Source organism: Nansenia antarctica (genome assembly GCF_963989245.1).
Source record: "Nansenia antarctica genome assembly, chromosome: 9".
Classification (NCBI taxonomy): Eukaryota; Metazoa; Chordata; class Actinopteri; order Argentiniformes; family Microstomatidae; genus Nansenia; species Nansenia antarctica.
Genome location: NC_137679.1, coordinates 32,367,846 through 32,386,550, shown reverse-complemented (window position 1 = coordinate 32,386,550; position 18,705 = coordinate 32,367,846). Strand labels below are relative to the sequence as shown.

Genomic DNA, 18,705 nt, shown 5'->3' with positions numbered 1-18,705 from the left:
TAAACCAGTTGGTCACTGAGTACTGCAGAGTACTGTTTTTGTTGCTTGAATAAAGGCTGGCAGTCTTTAATAGCCAACTGTTGTTGTGGACTATATACTGGGGAAGTATTTGTTATTATTCAGGAGTAAAACAATAAATACAAATATTGGATTGATATCGGTATCGCAGATACCTGAAGCCCAGGTATCGGTATCGGTAGTGAAAAAATGGGATCGGGACATCCCTAGTCTTAAGTTATCAGGTTTTTGAAGGACTGTGTTGTAAGAGGTAGCTTTGGTTTACAGTAGACCAGGAGAGGCAACAGCTGCTTTGGCAACAGTGGAGCTAGACAGACAGCTGTTCTTCCTCCGGGTGAGCGAGCGAGCGAACCACCCTCCTCAGGCTGGCCTGGTCCTTGTCGATCCAGAGCTCTTGTTTAACTATCGGAGAAGGACAGAGGATCTCAGCCTTCTGGGCAGGATAGGTGATCACCTCAGCCCCTGTCTCTGGGCCAGCCTGTCCCTGGACATCCTCCAGCTGTTTCCCAGGGGGGGCTGGTGCTGCGGCTGGGGTTGGGGCTGGTGCTGCGGCTGGGGTCAGGGTCTCCTCAACCTTTGCTGTTCCGTTCTTGAGACTCTCAGACTCCCCTCGCATGCAAGTCGATATTTCATCAGTGTTACTGAGAGGCTGCTGCTGCTCAGCCAGAAGGGTGGTAGCCATGTTGTGGATGATGTCCCAGTCCCTATGGATGTCGTCTGAGGTGGTGAACTGAGACGTCACAGCAAAGCGGATGATGCGTTTGGTCTGGATTTCGGCAGGGACGAGGTACATGGTGCCAGACCGCATCAGTCTCCTCACCAACTCCTGGGTCAGAGCATTTCCTCCCTAGGAAAAGAGAGAGAGAGAGACAGCGAGAGGTGGGGGAGCAGAAAGAGTGAGAGAGTTAGGGTGGACCAAGAGAGCAAGAAAGAGAGTGGGGGAGACAGGAAGGAGAGAGCAAGGGGAGAGATGACATTTTGTTTTGTTCAAACTTAGCTCAATCCAGACTTTCAAGGCATGAGTATATGTGTGAATAAGTGTACTCGTATGGAATAAATGTATTTGAGATAAATATTTTTTATATTCTGAATGTGATCTATGCCCTAGACGGCTAGAAATAGCAGATAAACCACCTAGGACAAAGGTATATTTATGAGTACACTTGAGCCTTCAAAGTAGAGATTGAGCAAGAGAGTTTGGCCGATATCCCCAGGCTTGCAGTTACAAAACAGGTTATTGCATTCTACTAAAGACTTCTACCAAAGACTCATCTACATTTTCATGTTTAGAGTTTGTTACACAACACCTTTCATTTGAATTCAGTTTAAGTGCCCTGTCCTTCACCTCTGCATGATAACAGGTACATCACGTTCATCTTTGAACTTTGAACTACTGACTGTGATTGCAATGGAGGTGAGCAAGTCAACTTGGCAATCATTAGCCAGTTCATCACAATCTACTTCTTTTCACAGATATATACTGTACTACATACACATACATGTACATTATGTTAGCATGTTCAGTCTGCTTTACTGTGTTGTGTGTGTTTTTCAGAGGGAGTAGGAGTCTATTGTGTGTGTCAAGGATTGGTGTAGCCCTATAAGTGTTAAGTCCTCAGCCAGAGACACATTACATACCTTCAGACAAAAGACCACCAAGCCAAGGTTCCTTTCAGCAGGAACTTCAAAATTCGGGTCACTCCTCACAAGTGATTCAAACAGCTTTGCCATCTCTACGCCCTGAAATCACAAACACATTGCTCAGTACTCTCATAGTATAGTACAGTGCATCGCACGTAGCTACACATACACACACTGTACTGTAAGGCCATTGTAACTAAGGAGCCTAAGTTACACCATTGAGACACATTGAGTGTGGGACGCCTCTTACGTGTCTGATGTGACCTTGGAGGTTTTTCAGTCCAAAGGAGCGCATCACAAACCAAAGCTTGAGAGAACGGAACCGTCGAGTCAGAGGGATCTGCCAATGCTGAAACAGCAAAAGGGTTAGGGGTTAGGGGTTAGAGTTAGTGGTAAGGGATAGTGGTATGACCAACATAATAGACATCATACCATAAAGTCAGTGGTAGCCTCTGAGTTTTCATGTCGGAGGTAGAGGGGGTCAACACTGAAGGTCTGTTGAAGCTTGTACTTGTCCTTGACCCTGTGGCAGCAGGGAGGAACACCTTGTTACCGTTTCTCTTTAGTAAGTAAGTAAGTAAAGCTTTATTTATATAGCACCTTTCATACAAGAAATGCAGCTCAAAGTGCTTTACAACAGGGATAAAAACATATAAACAAACATAATCAAGCATAAAATGAATATAAAAGCAGGGGAAGTAGATAAAACAGTAAAAATAAGGTAAAGATAAAATACAATTTAAAAAAAAGAGAAACAATGTAAAAAATAAATAGATAAAACATTTAATAACACGGTCTTAATCCCCCCAGACAAGGGAGGTTCTATCCCCTAAACCGAAATGTAGGTTCCACTGCCTTAATAAAATGCTTACGGACTTTGTACCACTGAGTCCCTTGCCTTGGAAATATTTCAGAGTCCCTTGCCTTGACAATATTTAAGACTTCTTGCCTTGAAAATATTTAAGACTTGACTTCATGAAAATATTTAAGACTTGACTTCTTAAGAACCCTTCATCAGAAAACCTACGTAGTAGTGTCAAGAAAGTGTCATAAATAGACTTTTTATAATTGGCTAAATCAATTACTCGACCAGGACAATAACCAACATCTCAGTACAGAGCACTACAATAGTACTGAGCAGTAACAGTACTGCAGTACGCTTGTCAGCTCATTTTGAATACATCGACTGATGTCTGATGATTCTGTAATTTATTCTTTATTTTCATTGTAAATTGTTATATGTTTGTTATGTCTGCAACCCTGTTAATTGTGCTGCTGCCTGTCTTGGCCAGGATGCTCTTGTAAGAGATGTTTAATCTCAATGAGACTTGTGCTGGTTAAATAAAGGTTAAATAATAATAATAATTCAAAGAAAAAGGTAATTTTAAGGCGACCATCTTGTCACAGTTGTGTCATCATGAAGTGGCAGAAGGCAGGTGACCCTGCTATCTCTCACCACAAGACAGTGCAGTCTAAGTGAACCATCATCCACTTGGCGGCGTTGAAGACGAAGGAGTCTGCATACTGGATGCCTTCCAGGCACCATCGCAGCTCTGGGCATAAGAAGGCGGAGCCGGCGTACGCAGCGTCAACATGAAGCCACACCCCCTCCTCTGCACCTGGGGACAAGGGACGCACAGTGACCGTGTGAGTTAGTCCAAAAGAGACAAAAACAACAAGACTCCAAATGTTAGAATCAAGCTATAAGTTAGCGAATATTCAAAGTTTTTTCTTTTTTTTAATGGTCCAAACGTACAGCTTATAGTGAGAGATAGTGATGAGAGTATTATAAATAAAATACTTACACACTGGTCCCAGCTCTGACAGGTTGTCAAAGGCACACACCCCTGTGGTTCCCAGAGTGGCACACAGCTGAAAGAATGAAATAAAAAGCTTAAAAGCATTCAAAGAAGGTGGCTGAAACAAGCACGTAAACAAGCATTAGGGAAATGCTGTCTCTCTGTTGTAGTGCTGTGTAGCTGTTTATGTTTTCCTGTTGTCTTCCTTCTGTGATTGTTCCCGCTTTTACTTTTCGTATTGTTATGTGATTCTGTCTTTTTGTGCTGCAGAAAAGGAACCTGCTGTAAACCAGTTTTAACTGAGTCAGGCCAGTCTAAATGTAACACATTTTAACATCTGTAATGTTACTTTTAACATGTATAATGTTTCCTGTATAATAAGAAAGAAAGAAGTACAGTTTGTGTGGATATGAATGACTTCAGGGGGTATTCTATCAACGTCGCCACGTTGTTTTGATGTTTTGCAAGACTTATCAAAAATAAGCCAGGATCTTCCTTTAGCGATGTTGATGGAATGCCCCCCAGGTGACCTACTATCACAGGGATCAGGCCCTTGCTTTTGTCCTCCTGGATGGCCTGTCTCAGTGTCTCTCCTCTCAGGGAGAAGTGCTCATCAGGAGCCAGGAACCTGATCTTCACCAGGGAGATCAGCCCTGCCTTCTCCACAGAAGAATGGGCCTGAGGGCAGAGAACAGACCAGTTGTTTCTATCATATGTATGGACCTGTGTGTGTGTGTGTGTGTGTGTGTGTGTGTGTGTGTGTGTGTGTGTGTGTTTGTGTGTGTGTGTGTGTGTGTGTGTGTGTGTGTGTGTGTGTGTGCATGTGTGTGCACGCACACATTTAACAGAGACCTGGTCTGAGGCATAGGCAACCAGTCTGGAATTGAGCACGGAGTCATTCTGGTCCTGGTTCTCATAGGTCTTCTTCAGCTGAAGGATGCAGTGATTCCTGGCAGCCAGCAGACTGATCAGGGTACTCTCACTAACTGAGCCCTGAGAGAATTGAGTTAGAGAGAGACAGAGAGAGAGAGAGAAAGAACACATAGGCCTTCCATATTATACAGATGATGATGATGATGATGATGATGATCTCCTCTAACCCCCTGTACATGTTCTCTACTGTTAATAAAAATAAAAAAGAAGGAAGATTCTTTACATTTATTTTTTTAACAGTAAACTGTAGAACTTTTTAAATGTATTTTTTCGGGTTGGTGCCCAGGAGCCTACCTGTATTACCCCTCCGCCAATGCTGTTGGGGTGGTGGTGAAGGAAAAAGGATGGCAGGCCGAGGGCTTTGCACAGCCAGTCCATCACGTTTATCTCCAGCTCTGTGGATGCTGGACAGGAAGCCTGCAGGTACACAACACCACAATAGCATTCTGTTAGTTACTCAAAGAATGATGATACAAGTGATACCACGGTCAATTACACCCATTTGATAACAATGTTATGATATTTTGGTGTAGAATGGTGGTCTGTAATTTGTAAATCTGTAATTTTAACTATCATATTCAAGTTTTATCCAATACGGTTGCTTTCATCATATCTAATCCTGACCTTGTTATTAAGTGTGCTTGCAGTAGCAACGTCAAAAGCACACTTCACAATTTCCACAGGAATTGTCCCTGTCTAGTTTATAGATGCAATACATGTTGTGGATTTAACCGTACTCTAATAGTTTAATCAAGTTCAATTACAATTCAATCAATTACTTAATCAATAAAACAATTCAGGAAACCGGAGCTGTAGATCATCACAGAGAAGACCCTTTATTGTAGTGAGTACAATGCAGAGCCGACGTCAGTTCATGAAGAGGTACTGTGCACTTCTCAGGGCTTTCACACCGGCAAAGAACCGTGCCGGTTCGCGTTCGCGTTCGGAAACCTCTGAACCTTGGTGCTGTCTGGCGAACGAGCCCGCGTTCATACCAGTGTAACCTGAACCATCCGCGTTATCAACGCTGGGTGATGAAGGGGCGGGATAAACAAACATTTCACAACTAGATGGCAGCTACTTCACTGGAAATGAAGATAATATCTTCCACTACAGTATCTGAAATAAACACAATTTTCTGTGAAACAAAACAAAAGACACTTTCTACACGCGTTCTTTTACTAATCAGCTGCTCCGTTACTGGAATAGAAATGGCTTACGAAATTCGCGTTCGCGCATGTCCGCGCGCGTGTGCGTGTGTGTGTTTGCTGAGCATGTGAGGAAGATAGAGAGAATAATGACACTTTTGATATTGTTTTTGATCACTAATGATTAGATTTAGATTAGATTACATTTTGTCTACTTCCTCCTTGCTGGTCTCTGCAGCCTAGAATAGGACACACCCACTGACGACGTGACTGTTCTACGTTTTGGTTCGCGCTTGAGAACCACTATTTTTTGGTGCCCGCTGCGAACCAACTTTTCAGGTTCCGAACCAATTGAGCTTCGGTCTGAACGCGCCGGCCGGTTCCAGACTTGGTTCGCGAACGCGAACCGGCACGGTTCTTTGCCGGTGTGAAAGCCCTATGCAGTGCCTCACATTAAGGTCGGCAAGGCCTCCCAATCCTTCCCAGGATCCTCTGCGCAGAGTGATCACAAAAGGTGGATGGGTTACCTTGTTTCCAGTTTCTGGGTGTTCCAGAGTTTGATTGATTGATTGAAAACTTTATTAGAAGATTTGCAGAAGTAGGTACATGAAAGTACATATTACATACAAGGTCAACTAACAGGATAAAACCCCAAGAAAGCCACTGGCTTATTTCAATTGGGGTCCTTGATTCTCAATTCATCGTTACATGTAAGACAGACAAAAAAACTAGTACTATCTACAAGATAATACAGACAAATAACTAGTACTATCTACAAGATAAACATACATCCATCATGGGAAGAACAATACAACAAAACATAAGGTATGTACAGCGGGTAGGACAGGTGGGGACATACACCACAGGTGGGGGCGGGGGACAAAACACAAAGTATGTACAGTGGGTAGTTCGGGTCTTTTAATCTGATTTTTGATTTAGAGGGTCCAGTTACGGATTGCAGCCTCCTGTAAATGTTTTTTGAGAGTGGTTTTGAAGGTGGGCAGTGTTTTGCACTCCTTTAAGATTATAGGAAGGGCGTTCCACATTTTTACTGCATAGTTTGCAAACGAGTTTAACCCCTTGTTTGTGGTGCAACGCGGTTGAACGTGGTTCGTGGAGCTTCCTCTGGTATTGTATGTGTGGACGTTGTTCACTTTTTGGAAGTATGTTGACAGGTACTTGGGTGTCTTTGTGGTGTAGCGTATCTTGAAGACCAGGCCCAGTGCAAGCTGCTGCACTCTGTCAACTACTCGTAGCCAATCAAGGCTCAAAAAATTAGCAGCGGTTAGATGTGTCCTAGGGTTGAGGCCTAGCAGAAGCCTAACCAGTTTATTTTGGGCTGTCTGGAGTCTTGTTTTTTGGGCCTTTGTGGTTCTATAGTACCATGATGTTACGGCATAGTCGAAGTGACATTGAATGAGAGTTCCTGATAGGGTCCTCAGTGTGAGTGTAGGGTCCTCAGAGCCTCACAGGTACTTTCAATATATACAATATTAACACAATTAAACCTTTTTTATCCCCCAAAAGGGGATACAATCATAACATCAATCATATTGATTTGAGACAGATAAGTAAAGTTGTTATTGTTACCCAGGTAAATCCATTGCAGTTGATGGCATCAGACAACATTTCTCCTAGCATGGACGGCCAGGAGGATAGGGCAGGGAAGTAAGCATGCATGTGGGGACTTTGCCAGTGCAAAACCTGAGGATAAACACAACCCATCACTTCACAAACTCACCTCTTGGTAGGCTACATTGACTTGAGACAGTACAGTAATGCATATGAACAACACAACCATCAATATTGTTGTCAAGCCAACAGCAAGGCTAGTAAAAGAACAGCTCAAAAAACAACTGTCACAGTGCTTATCCTCTGGCTAGACATCTCCATGATCTGTAAATAAGTCTAAGTGTTTTTTCTCTCTGTGTCTTAACGAGGTCTGACTTTCTTTGTTTCAATGGAATGAGGTATTGTCTTTGTGTTACTCTTGTCTATGACTGTTCTCTACCGTATTGTGTGTTTTTTGTTCTGTGTGGCTGCTACAACAGCTAATGGGGATCCTAAACTTAACCATCTCAGGTGTATGGGGGTCGGGATTAATGAGGGCAGCGGATACAGTTACTTGGTTAGTTGAAGTGTATAGTGTACACAAAGTTCTGTCCCTAATATGGGACTGACTGTAAGAGGCGCTGGTGCCTTACCCCAGGCATGATGACCTTCTCTATGTCTTGGAAGATGCAGTCCCAGTCCTCTGGCTCAGTAGGAGCACAGTCTGGTAGCAGGTCCTTCATGTACCCTGGCTTCACATCTGGAGCTACCTTCCTCTCCCTGATGGTGGTTAAGTACTCTGTAATGTAGTCCACCAGCTCCTTCCCTGCAGACCAACACAGCATGACCAGAGTGTTATGTAAGCCTGGCTTTAGATATTACAAAGAAGTACCTTGAGACATACGTAGTGAAAAAGACTAATTTCAATGCAGTATTCATTACAGTATCATTGTAGTAACCAGTAGCTCTAAAACATTTGGGGGGATTTTTTGTTTTTTGAAAGTCATAAAGCTAGCTGACCAGTCACAAATGAAACAGAAGAATGTGGACCGCATTGTCAAAAAGCAATGTTTTAATTCATCGGCAAATGAAAAGTTAATGAGCCTTATGAATTCACTCTCTTCACTTTGCGAAATACTCTCGATAGACAACTTGAATTGAGAACTACCCTTGATATTATAGCTCCAGAAAAAGAAAAAAAAAGTGTCATCAAAACGCAAAGCACCATGGAAAAATGAAGAACTCAGAGCGCAAATGGAGAAAGTCTAAACTACATATACACGTTGACATTTTTAAAAACCAGATCTTTACATATAATAGGGCAATGAAGTTGGCTAGACAAACCTATTTCTCTGATATCATTTCTGAAAACAAGTGCTTTTTTCAACCATTGATCTGGTCTGATTAACCCTTCAGTGGTTGCGCCTGTTGAAAATGAGTCATTTTCAACACTTGGATGTAATGAATTTGCTACATTCTTTCAAGAAAAGATTTCCATTATAAGATCAGGGGCCTCATTCATAAAACGTGCTTAGATCAAATTTCCCCAAGACACCTCCGTTTCCCATTCACACCCCTTGAGCAGGCGCGTGTAAAAGACGGGTTTGCCGACTCATTTGGGTTCCCTGGCGTTATAGGCGCAATAGACTGCACGCACGTTGCCATACGGGCACCGTCAGTGGATGAGCATGTTTTCGTTAATCGAAAGAATTTTCATTCGATCAACGTACAGCTCATCTGCGATGCCCGTATGGCACTGCTGAATGTCTGTGCTAATTGGCCGGGTTCTACCCATGACTCTTTTATAGTACGCCAGAGTAGGGTAGGCGTTCGTCTGGAAGCGGGAGAGGGCAGAGAGGGGTGGCTTCTCGGTAAGTTGCATTTGTAACGTTTGATCATGATAACTATCCAGGCAAATGCTTATACTGTAATAATTGAATATGGTCTTCTCAGGTGACAAGGGTTATCCATTGAAAACATGGCTGCTCACTCCCTTCGCAAACCCCCAGACACCGGAGGAAATCCGGTATAATTTAGCGCATGGCCGGGCAAGGTGCGTTGTGGAGCGCACTAGGCATGTTTAAGGGGAGATGGCGTTGCCTTGACAGCTCCGGAGGGACCCTCCTCTATACACCCAACAAGGTATATTCTTCATCCCTCCTTCAGATGCTGCATATTGTGTATGGAAGCTCCTGCAGTCTTATCAGTAGCCTATTAAATTGTTTTAACTAAACATTTTCCCCCTAAAAGGTGTCGGGCATAATTGTGGCGTGCGGTGTGCTCCACAACATTGCGCTAAGCCATGGACTGGTGCTGAACCCACTGGACGTGAGAATGGATCCACAAGAGCCCCCTAATCCGCCACCTGATGGAGCAGCAGCCCTGACCAATGCGATAAGGATAAGGCGCCAGCTAATACACCGCATTTAAGGTAGCACGTCAATAACAGCTCATTAACACAATGTAGTTGAGGCACACATACAAACAAATTTATTCGGACTGCATGCTTTCAATGATTGCATTATTCAGATGAGTGAGAACTCTACGGATTTTTTTCAACTCTTCTACAATCGCATTAGCTGCATTGCAGAGGTCTCGCTGTGTCTGGAGGACCTCGTCATTGAAGGCATTGGGGGTGGGACGGCTGCCTGAGGTGGAGGGCCTTTCCTCTGGAGGTGTGGGGGATGCTGCCGAGGCCGTTCGCCTTTCCCTCTGCTGTGGCTCCTTGGTGACACGCGATACCTTCAATGCAGGCTCATCAGTCTCCTGCGATGCTGTAAATAAAAATGTACATTGTTGAAACAACCACATGAGATGTCATTATTTAATTGGATACATTTTAATTGGATTAAAGAAGTTCGGTATTAAGCCCTGTTATAAGGTTATTTACGATCATATGGGTCCATATCAACATTGAGTTTTATGACCTTCTTTAAATAAGCACACAGGAAACTCACCTTCATCCACCAAAAGCTCTGCTGTGTCGCCTTGTGATGAAATGCCACCAGTTGCACATGGCCCCAGGATGGAGGCGATGAGCTGGTCCCTTGTAGACAGCTCCGGTGCGCCTGGTCCTCCTCCTGTTGCCAGCACGCTCGCTTTGTGGTCCGCGACGCGTTTCTTGGCCTTAAGCTTCATGTCAGCCCACTTTTTCCGCAACTCCGCCAGTGTTCTCCCCCCTTCTCCAACTTCATTCACACTGGCAGTGACACACTGCCAGGCAACAGCTTTCGATTTTGTAGTGATGCCACTATTGAGGCTGCCGAACAGCGTCTGATATCGGGCATCGATCTCTGATAATAGACAATCAATCTCTTCCTCACTATAATTTTTCTTTTTGGTTCTTTCTGCTATCTTGCTCGTCAAAGGTTCTGCTCAACACCTCAATCAAGCCTATTTATAGCACTTGACTTAATTGAGCCGCTATAATTGAGCCGCTATCACAGGGCGTTAATACAAACCTCATTCACCTGCGTTCAATTCCAAGTATGTTTGGTATTTATAGAAGGAAGCACGTACGCAACTTTAAACCATCTCAGCCCGTTTTATAAATAATGCTCACGTCCGTTTAGAAAAATGTGCTTACGTGAAAGTCAAAGATGACGTTCAAGTATTTTGTTATGAATGAGGCCCCTGGTGTGATTATAGATTCTGACTTAAGTATCAACTAAATAATAACAACAGAATCTCTCACAAGGTATCACTAAACAAGATCAACTAAACATAGAATACAACTAACAACTAAACCACCAGCAAGGCAAAACAAAAGGGTGGGAACTGTGTGAATGGATCACACAGCTGCTGCTGGTTTTCTTTCAGGGTCTTTTGAATGGTGTGGCCTCTGATGATTGGCTGGTTTGGAGATGATTGTCTGGAGTTGATTGGCTGGAGTTGATTGGCCACTGCTGGAGTTGATTGGCCAATTATCAAGGGGGCGTGGATCCCCTGGACTGGACTCATCTCCTACTTATGTTTTAAAGAGACACACACAAACACACAGACACAGACAACCAGAACAGACACTACTACAGACACAAACATAGACAGACAACCAGGCTACTCATAGCCGTCACACTCCCCCCCCCTAAAACACAAACCCAAGGATTCGGACAGGTAACAAATGTTATTACCACCACAAACCAACCTGCCCGCCTACTCCTCCAATACTCTAGAAAGAGTATCTGCTAGCTAGCACATTGTCTATCCCCTTTTTATGTCTTATTTCTAATTTGTAATCTTGCACTATCGAAGCCCATCTCATCAAACGTTGATTGTGATTATACATCCGAGATAGGAAAACAATGGGATTATGATCGGTGAACACCACCACCGGCAAGGAACTGGACCCCACATATACTTCAAAATGTTGCAGAGCTAATAGCAAAGCAAGAGTTTCTTTCTCAATTGTTGAGTAATTTAATTGGTGTTTGTTAAATTTTCTAGAGAAATATCCCACAGGATGGTCAACCCCATCCTTGTCCTCTTGCAATAGCACAGCCCCAGCTCCAACTCCACTAGCATCCACCTCTAACTTAAATGGTCTACCAAGATCAGGAGCTGCGAGCACGGGAGCATGACTTAGCAGAGATTTAACACTGTCAAACGCATGTTGACACTCCTTGCTCCACACAAAGTTTACCTTAGGGCTGAGTATACTGGTCAGTGGGTGTACAACAGTCGAAACATTTCTACAAAAACTCCTGTAGTATCCTGCCATTCCCAGAAATCTGCGCAGTGCCCTCCGAGTGTTAGGGATGGGACACTCGGCTATGGCCACTACTTTTGCCTCCACAGGTAACACCTGTCCTTGACCCATTTGTCGGCCCAGATAAATGACAGTAGCTTGTCCAAATTCACATTTCGCACAATTTACTGTTAGCGAAGCTTTAGCGAGTCGTTTTAACACTTCCTCCAAAATGTGTAAATGATCTTCCCACGTAGAAGTGTACACAATTAAATCATCAAGGTAAGCATTACAATTAGCCACCCCTGTTAAAACGGTGTTTACCAACCTTTGAAAGGTGGCGGGAGCCATAGCAGGAATGGGATGCAATAGTGCGGGTGGAATGGATTGATTAGGCTTACCCGCCATCTGACAAGTATGGCAACAGCGGCAGTGCTTGGCAACATCCGCCTTCAGTCCGGGCCAAAGGAAATGTTTCAATATCAGCTGATAAGTTTTAGTCATACCTAAATGTCCTGACCACTGTCTCTCATGTGCTACAGATAACACCTGTTGTCTATAACCCACAGGCACCACCACTTGTTTTACAATATTCCACTCACAACCATCTGCATTACCCTCTGAGCAATAGACGTCTTTTCAACCTCGCGTCTACAATATAAACCAATATAAACCAGCTATATTACGGCTATATTTTCTACTTATCTTAAATGCATGAAAACCGTTATTAAACCCCTCTAAACTGTCAGAATACGTCCCAGACGTCATGTAGTATGAGATTCATATAGTCTAGCATAGTTATCCTAGCAGAAGTGGTGGTTTAAATTGCGTCTATACGTCGCTGTCCTTTAACCCAGATAAATGCGGTCTGTGTCTAAACCTGTTTTAGTCTAGCAGCACGTTGAGTTTAAATTAATACCCTAAACGCCTGTAGATTGTCAAAATATGTACCAGACCGTCATTTAGTCTGAGATTCCATGTAGTCTAGCATAGTTATTCATGCAGAAGAGGTGGTTTAAATTGCGTCTATACATCGCTGTCCTTTAACCCAAATAAATGCGGTCTGTGTCTAAACCTGTTTTAGTCTAGCAGCACGTTGAGTTTAAATGAATACCCTAAACGCCTGTAGATTGTCAAAATATGTACCAGACCGTCATTTAGTCTGAGATTCCATGTAGTCTAGCATAGTTATTCATGCAGAAGAGGTGGTTTAAATTGCGTCTATACATCGCTGTCCTTTAACCCAGCTAAATGCGGTCTGTGTCTAAACATATTTTCTACTTATCTTAAATGCATTAAAATTCAGTAGGCTATAACAGGTCAAAACAACTAGACCAATACAAAACTAAAGAACAACCAAAAAAACATATTTTCCCCCAAAATAAAATGTGACAACAATCAATTTCATTAATGGGAGACCCTAAAGATAAGAAAAATCATTGTTGTCATTTGTTCTACCTCGGGTAGGGGTATCTCGAAATCTGAGGGCCCTTCCTGCAGACTTGACTATGATGTGGAGAGTTCCGTTCAAGTTGAAGAGGAGTTTGAACTACACAACTGCACATAAACTAACTTTTTACCTAAAGTGACTGGAATACCCCCCAGTAGTAAATCATATCCTCAAATAATATCTTAAGAAAGCCTTCTTATCTTTGTTGGTTTATTATGTTTAGTTGAGTGTCTGTTTCAAATATGTTGTCCAACAATAGCCTACTGACTTTACTGAATAAGGCTGTGCCTGTCATGACACATATTGGTCATGAAGTGTTGCCAATGTAATGAATACAATATTGTTAATTTCAATGTTTGTAATTGGTCACTTTCAATTTATAAGAGTGTCATATATATAGACCGGTAGATACATTGAAATCGTAAAATTAAATTAAATAAATGTCCCTCCTGTCATATGACGTCGAGTAAACATGACAAGTGCTTTGCAGCTTCACGGTTCACCCAATGAACAACCTGCATCATCTAATCAAATCAAATGCCGCTTGGAGCCATGCGTTATGCAACACGATTGACTGTTTCATATGGAAGTCCCACCATTTCAGATGTTCTGTCTATTTCATTGGTTGTTCGGCGAGACGTTTAAATTCAAAAATCGACCGGTCGAGTTGAGCAGAGAGACAAGGGCAGACAGTTTGAATAAGTGAAGTGCGCGAGGAGTTGGTTACCTGGTTACCGAAAGAGAAATAATTATATAGACTCGACAGTTGAATTTCAGGTAGGTGGTGAAAATGTGATTATCCAGCGCTGACTATCTACCTACGTGGTAGACTAACTGTTTATAGCAAGCGCTCGTTTGTTAGATACGTTTTTGTGCAACTGACTTGTGTTTATGTTCTCCGCACAAGGCAGAACGGGCCCCAGGCAGAACGGGCGGTGCTGGCTACAGAAAGAATAACCCAACCTAAATGTTGTCTCCCTAACTGTTAATAAATACTATTATGTTGTATGTAATGTTCCTATTTCATTGTTAATATTTAATATTCTTATTTCCTTATTTATATTTCGTATTTACTATTTCCCTAAATAAATACATGTTCCTATTCATATTTCCTTGTCATAATTTACTTATTACTCATGAAAATTGTATTTGTCTACTTATACTAAGTGTTTAAACGTCTAGGCTATAACAAAGCTAAATTGATGTGAAATTGGAACGACTGTTTCTATAGGCATTTCAACGGCAGACTATATATAGCTGTTGAAATGCAGTTTAAACAGACGTTTCAATTTCCAATTTCACATCAATTTAGCTTTGTTATAGCCTAGACGTTTAAACACTTAGTATAAGTAGACAAATACAATTTTCATGAGTAATAAGTAAATTATGACAAGGAAATATGAATAGGAACATGTATTTATTTAGGGTTAGGGAATTTTGCAATAAACAGAAAGAGGTATTACAGTACACATGTTGTTACTAATCTGAATTATAACACCAATTTAAGACAGTACTCGAATAACAATCTCTGCGGCGTGAACTGCGCCAAACGAGCTTCATTGAAGAGCACGCAATAGCGGCGCCCATAGAAAGCACATGGCCAGACTAATTGCTAGTGCTAATATAGAGTGCAGAAAACGGCAGTATCCAAATCAACACAACAAATATGTACAACCTAAATACTGGGTGAAACATTGTACTTACAGTAGTTCAGTAACGCACATTGACACTGTAATGCTGCACAACGATGCTAACTGGTTGGAGTTGTAACACGAGAAACTTGATGGAAGCTTGCAACTTATTCTCCGATCTGAATCAATGCGGTCCAGAATGCACTGCGCACTTAAGGTGGCAGGTGATATTACGCACAGCTTAGCTCTTAAGGTGGAAATGATAACCAAATATAATAATCATGAATCATGAATATTTTCTACTTATCTTAAATGCATTAAAACCGTTATTAAATCCCTCTAAACTGTCAGAATACGTCCCAGACGAGTTGATACATCCAATTGTATCGAACCTTTCGAGTTTTGATACTTTTTTGCCAGCGCCAGCCCAGCACACATATTGTTTGCACCAGAGAGAAGTTTTGTGGGGTCAGCTGTCAAACGTGCGTGTGTGGATGTATCAACTCGTCTGGGACGTATTCTGACAGTTTAGAGGGGTTTAATAACGGTTTTAATGCATTTAAGATAAGTAGAAAATATGTTTAGACACAGACCGCATTTAGCTGGGTTAAAGGACAGCGATGTATAGACGCAATTTAAACCACCTCTTCTGCATGAATAACTATGCTAGACTACATGGAATCTCAGACTAAATGACGGTCTGGTACATATTTTGACAATCTACAGGCGTTTAGGGTATTAATTTAAACTCAACGTGCTGCTAGACTAAAACAGGTTTAGACACAGACCGCATTTATCTGGGTTAAAGGACAGCGAAGTATAGACGCAATTTAAACCACCACTTCTGCTAGGATAACTATGCTAGACTATATGAATCTCATACTACATGACGTCTGGGACGTATTCTGACAGTTTAGAGGGGTTTAATAACGGTTTTAATGCATTTAAGATAAGTAGAAAATATAGCCGTAATATAGCTGGTTTATATGATGGCCAAGCGTAGACGCGAGGTTGAAAAGACGTCTAATGCTCAGGGGGTAGGTACGCTCCCGACCCCCCGGTGTCTTGTAAAATACGTACTGGACACTGATCTTTTAGTTCGCCCGTCAATGACACTAAGCCAGTAAATATGAATGGATCAAAACATGTATCACTTTCAGTGCCGGTGGTGGTGCTCATCTCAATGTTAGAACATGATTCCGCCCTAATCAATCCAATACCCTGCACGTGTGGTCCCTTCTTAGACAACTGCTGATCTTTGTTTTTAAGAGTTAAACAATCGGCAATGACATGTCCTGGTTTGTGGCAGTAATAACATTCCCTATCTTCCTTCCTCGAGCTCTGCGTCCTAAAGGAAGAAGTGTTCACGGAATGAAACTGAGTAGCCGGCGCATTACGAGGCTTCTCAGCAGAAACAGAAGGGAAATGCGGCAAGCTGATGCAGAAGTGTTAATGCATGCTTTTGTTATTACACGTTTGGACTATTGTAACAGTCTCCTTTCTGGTCTTCCGAAGAAAGCTATTGGCCAGCTGCAATTAGTCCAAAATGCAGCAGCGAGAGTTTTAACCAAATAAATAAAACAAGCAGACGAGCTCATATAACTCCTATTTTAGAAACTCTACACTGGCTTCCTGTTAAGTTCAGAATAGATTTCAAGATCCTTCTGCTTGTTTATAAAGCTCTCACTGGCATAGCACCAGAATATTTGAAAGACCTTTTGCTAGCACAGTGGTGGCCAACCCGCGGCTCGCGAGCCGCATGTGGCTCTTTGCCTGTCTGTGTGCGGCTCTTTAATCCATTCATTAAAAGTGCGTGGCTCACTCTCTGTGTCTCGATAGACATTGTTTTGGTATGGCAATCTATGGCACTCGCCATACCTGGATTCAAAAATATCCACACAACGGTAACTCAAAAACCTCCCGGCTCCATCTCACCCCACCAGCCAGGCGCTGTAGTGGAGCGCAGGGTTGCCAGACGGGATTTGACAATTTCCAGCCCAACCAGTCTAAAAGCTGCTGAATCCACCCGTCCAGTGTGACCAAAAGTAGCCCAATCTGGCAACACTGGTGGAGCGGGACTTCGGTTCCTCAATAAACAAGCCACAAGTAATGTTAATGTTAAAATCTTGTCCATGATTCTCGTTCATTCAGGTGGGTTAAACAAACTGTATAAACGCCATAATACTGTTGGTTCAAACGTAATATATTAATGAACAAGTTCATGTCATGTTCTGTCAAACGGACCTAACGTCACCCGCGATTGTAGCGAACATTAAAGATTACAACAGCTAGTTTACGTATGTCAACAATGTCTCTATTCTCAATAATTTCAGTAATAATTGTACCAAATTGGGGCCAGTAAAACTAACTTGTGTGTAAGTTATATGTGTGTGCAAGCATGTTTTGATATTGTCAATCGTCTCACTTTTAGTAGGTGAGCTGTAACAAAAATATGCCAGGGAAAAAAAGGAAAATGGACATAGCTAAAGACCTTTTTTGGTCAAAGGGCAGCAGAGACAAGTACAGGGACACAGGTGAGGTCTCACAATACTAGTGTTTTAACAGTGCAGTTAATTTAGAGTTGAGAATAGCTAAATCTGTAATGTTTTGTTTCTAAGGAGATTGAACCAGTCTGCCTGCTATGAAAGATGTAGATTACCACCTACATACTGTACTGTAGTTGTCTCCTTTATTCATTACCTTAATGTCATATAAGTCAATTGTATAGAAACAACTCACCAAAATTGACTATTGCACAACTGATTTGGCTAAAAAAATCCACCAAGGGGGGGAAACCCCCCCTCAACCCCCCCACTCTGTACCTTGCCATACCTTGGCCTTTGCTGAAATGACAACACTGGTCTCATAGCCTATTGGAAATGTATTGCGTGTGTGTGTGTGTGTGTGAGAGAGAGCTTTTGTGAGCCCGCATGTATGATGTGGCTCTTTCTGGTACCCCAACCATTTTTTTGGGCTCTTAGTCTCCGACTGGTTGGCCACCCCTGTGCTAGCATATCAGCCCAATAGAGCTCTCAGGTCTTCTGACGCTGGTTTTCTCTGTGTACCACATGTACAAAAGAAGAGATTTGGTGAGGCTGCATTCTCCTTTTATGCACCCAAATTGTGGAATGCACTGCCAGTTTACATTCGGGATGCAACCTCAGCAAATATGTTCAAGTCAAGACTACCGGTACATTTAAAAAAAATATTGCCTTTAAATGACTAAATAATTAAATTAAGATTATATAATGATTAAAGCACTTTGAGCTGCAACATTTGCAGGAAACGCGCTATACAAATAAAGTTATTATTATTATTATTATTATTATCTAGACACAGTAGGCTGTATACCAAAATATTACAGTGAAAAACATTACAGTGTAAAACATTACAGTAACTTTTACATTAACAAAAGTTCCCAATAATTCCATTCTAGAAACATTCTAGTCACAGTTGTAAGTACAATGTAACCAATATTACCAATGTATATTACACTGTATGATACCTGAAATATGATCAAGTATAATCCAAGATTACCTCTGCGATTGTATTCCTCAGCTTGCATTGCGGTGATGAGCTCCGTCCACTGAGAGGTGATATGGCTGGGCTGTGGCAGCGGTTTGACTCAGTGAGAGAAATCACTGGTCTTTAAAGACCCACTGATGGAGGACACTCCCCTCTGAGACACTGTGACGGCTACCAGTAGCCACCATAAGTCAAACAGAAATGGCGTGACAAACATCAAATAAAGCATTTCAAATATTTATACTATGTAAAGGTTATTTACATTTTTGGCATTTAACAGACACCTTTGTCCAAAGCAACTTAGAACAAATACATTTGACTAATA

At 42.1% G+C, this 18,705-nt stretch overlaps 1 protein-coding gene across 1 annotated transcript; it reads right to left on the bottom strand.

Annotated features, from left to right (window-relative positions):
- Window positions 1–325: 325 nt before the first annotated feature.
- LOC308165551 (histidine decarboxylase-like) lies at window positions 326–18,420 on the bottom strand (the record flags this gene model as incomplete). The annotated part of the gene is made up of 12 exons (XM_080539699.1): window positions 326–865; window positions 1,657–1,758; window positions 1,910–2,008; window positions 2,092–2,182; window positions 3,116–3,278; window positions 3,465–3,531; window positions 3,993–4,136; window positions 4,311–4,451; window positions 4,686–4,808; window positions 7,130–7,243; window positions 7,744–7,916; window positions 18,393–18,420. 12 exons carry the CDS (start codon window positions 18,418–18,420, stop codon window positions 326–328), a joined length of 1,785 nt encoding a protein of 594 aa, XP_080395825.1.
- Between the last annotated feature and the right edge of the window lie 285 nt (window positions 18,421–18,705).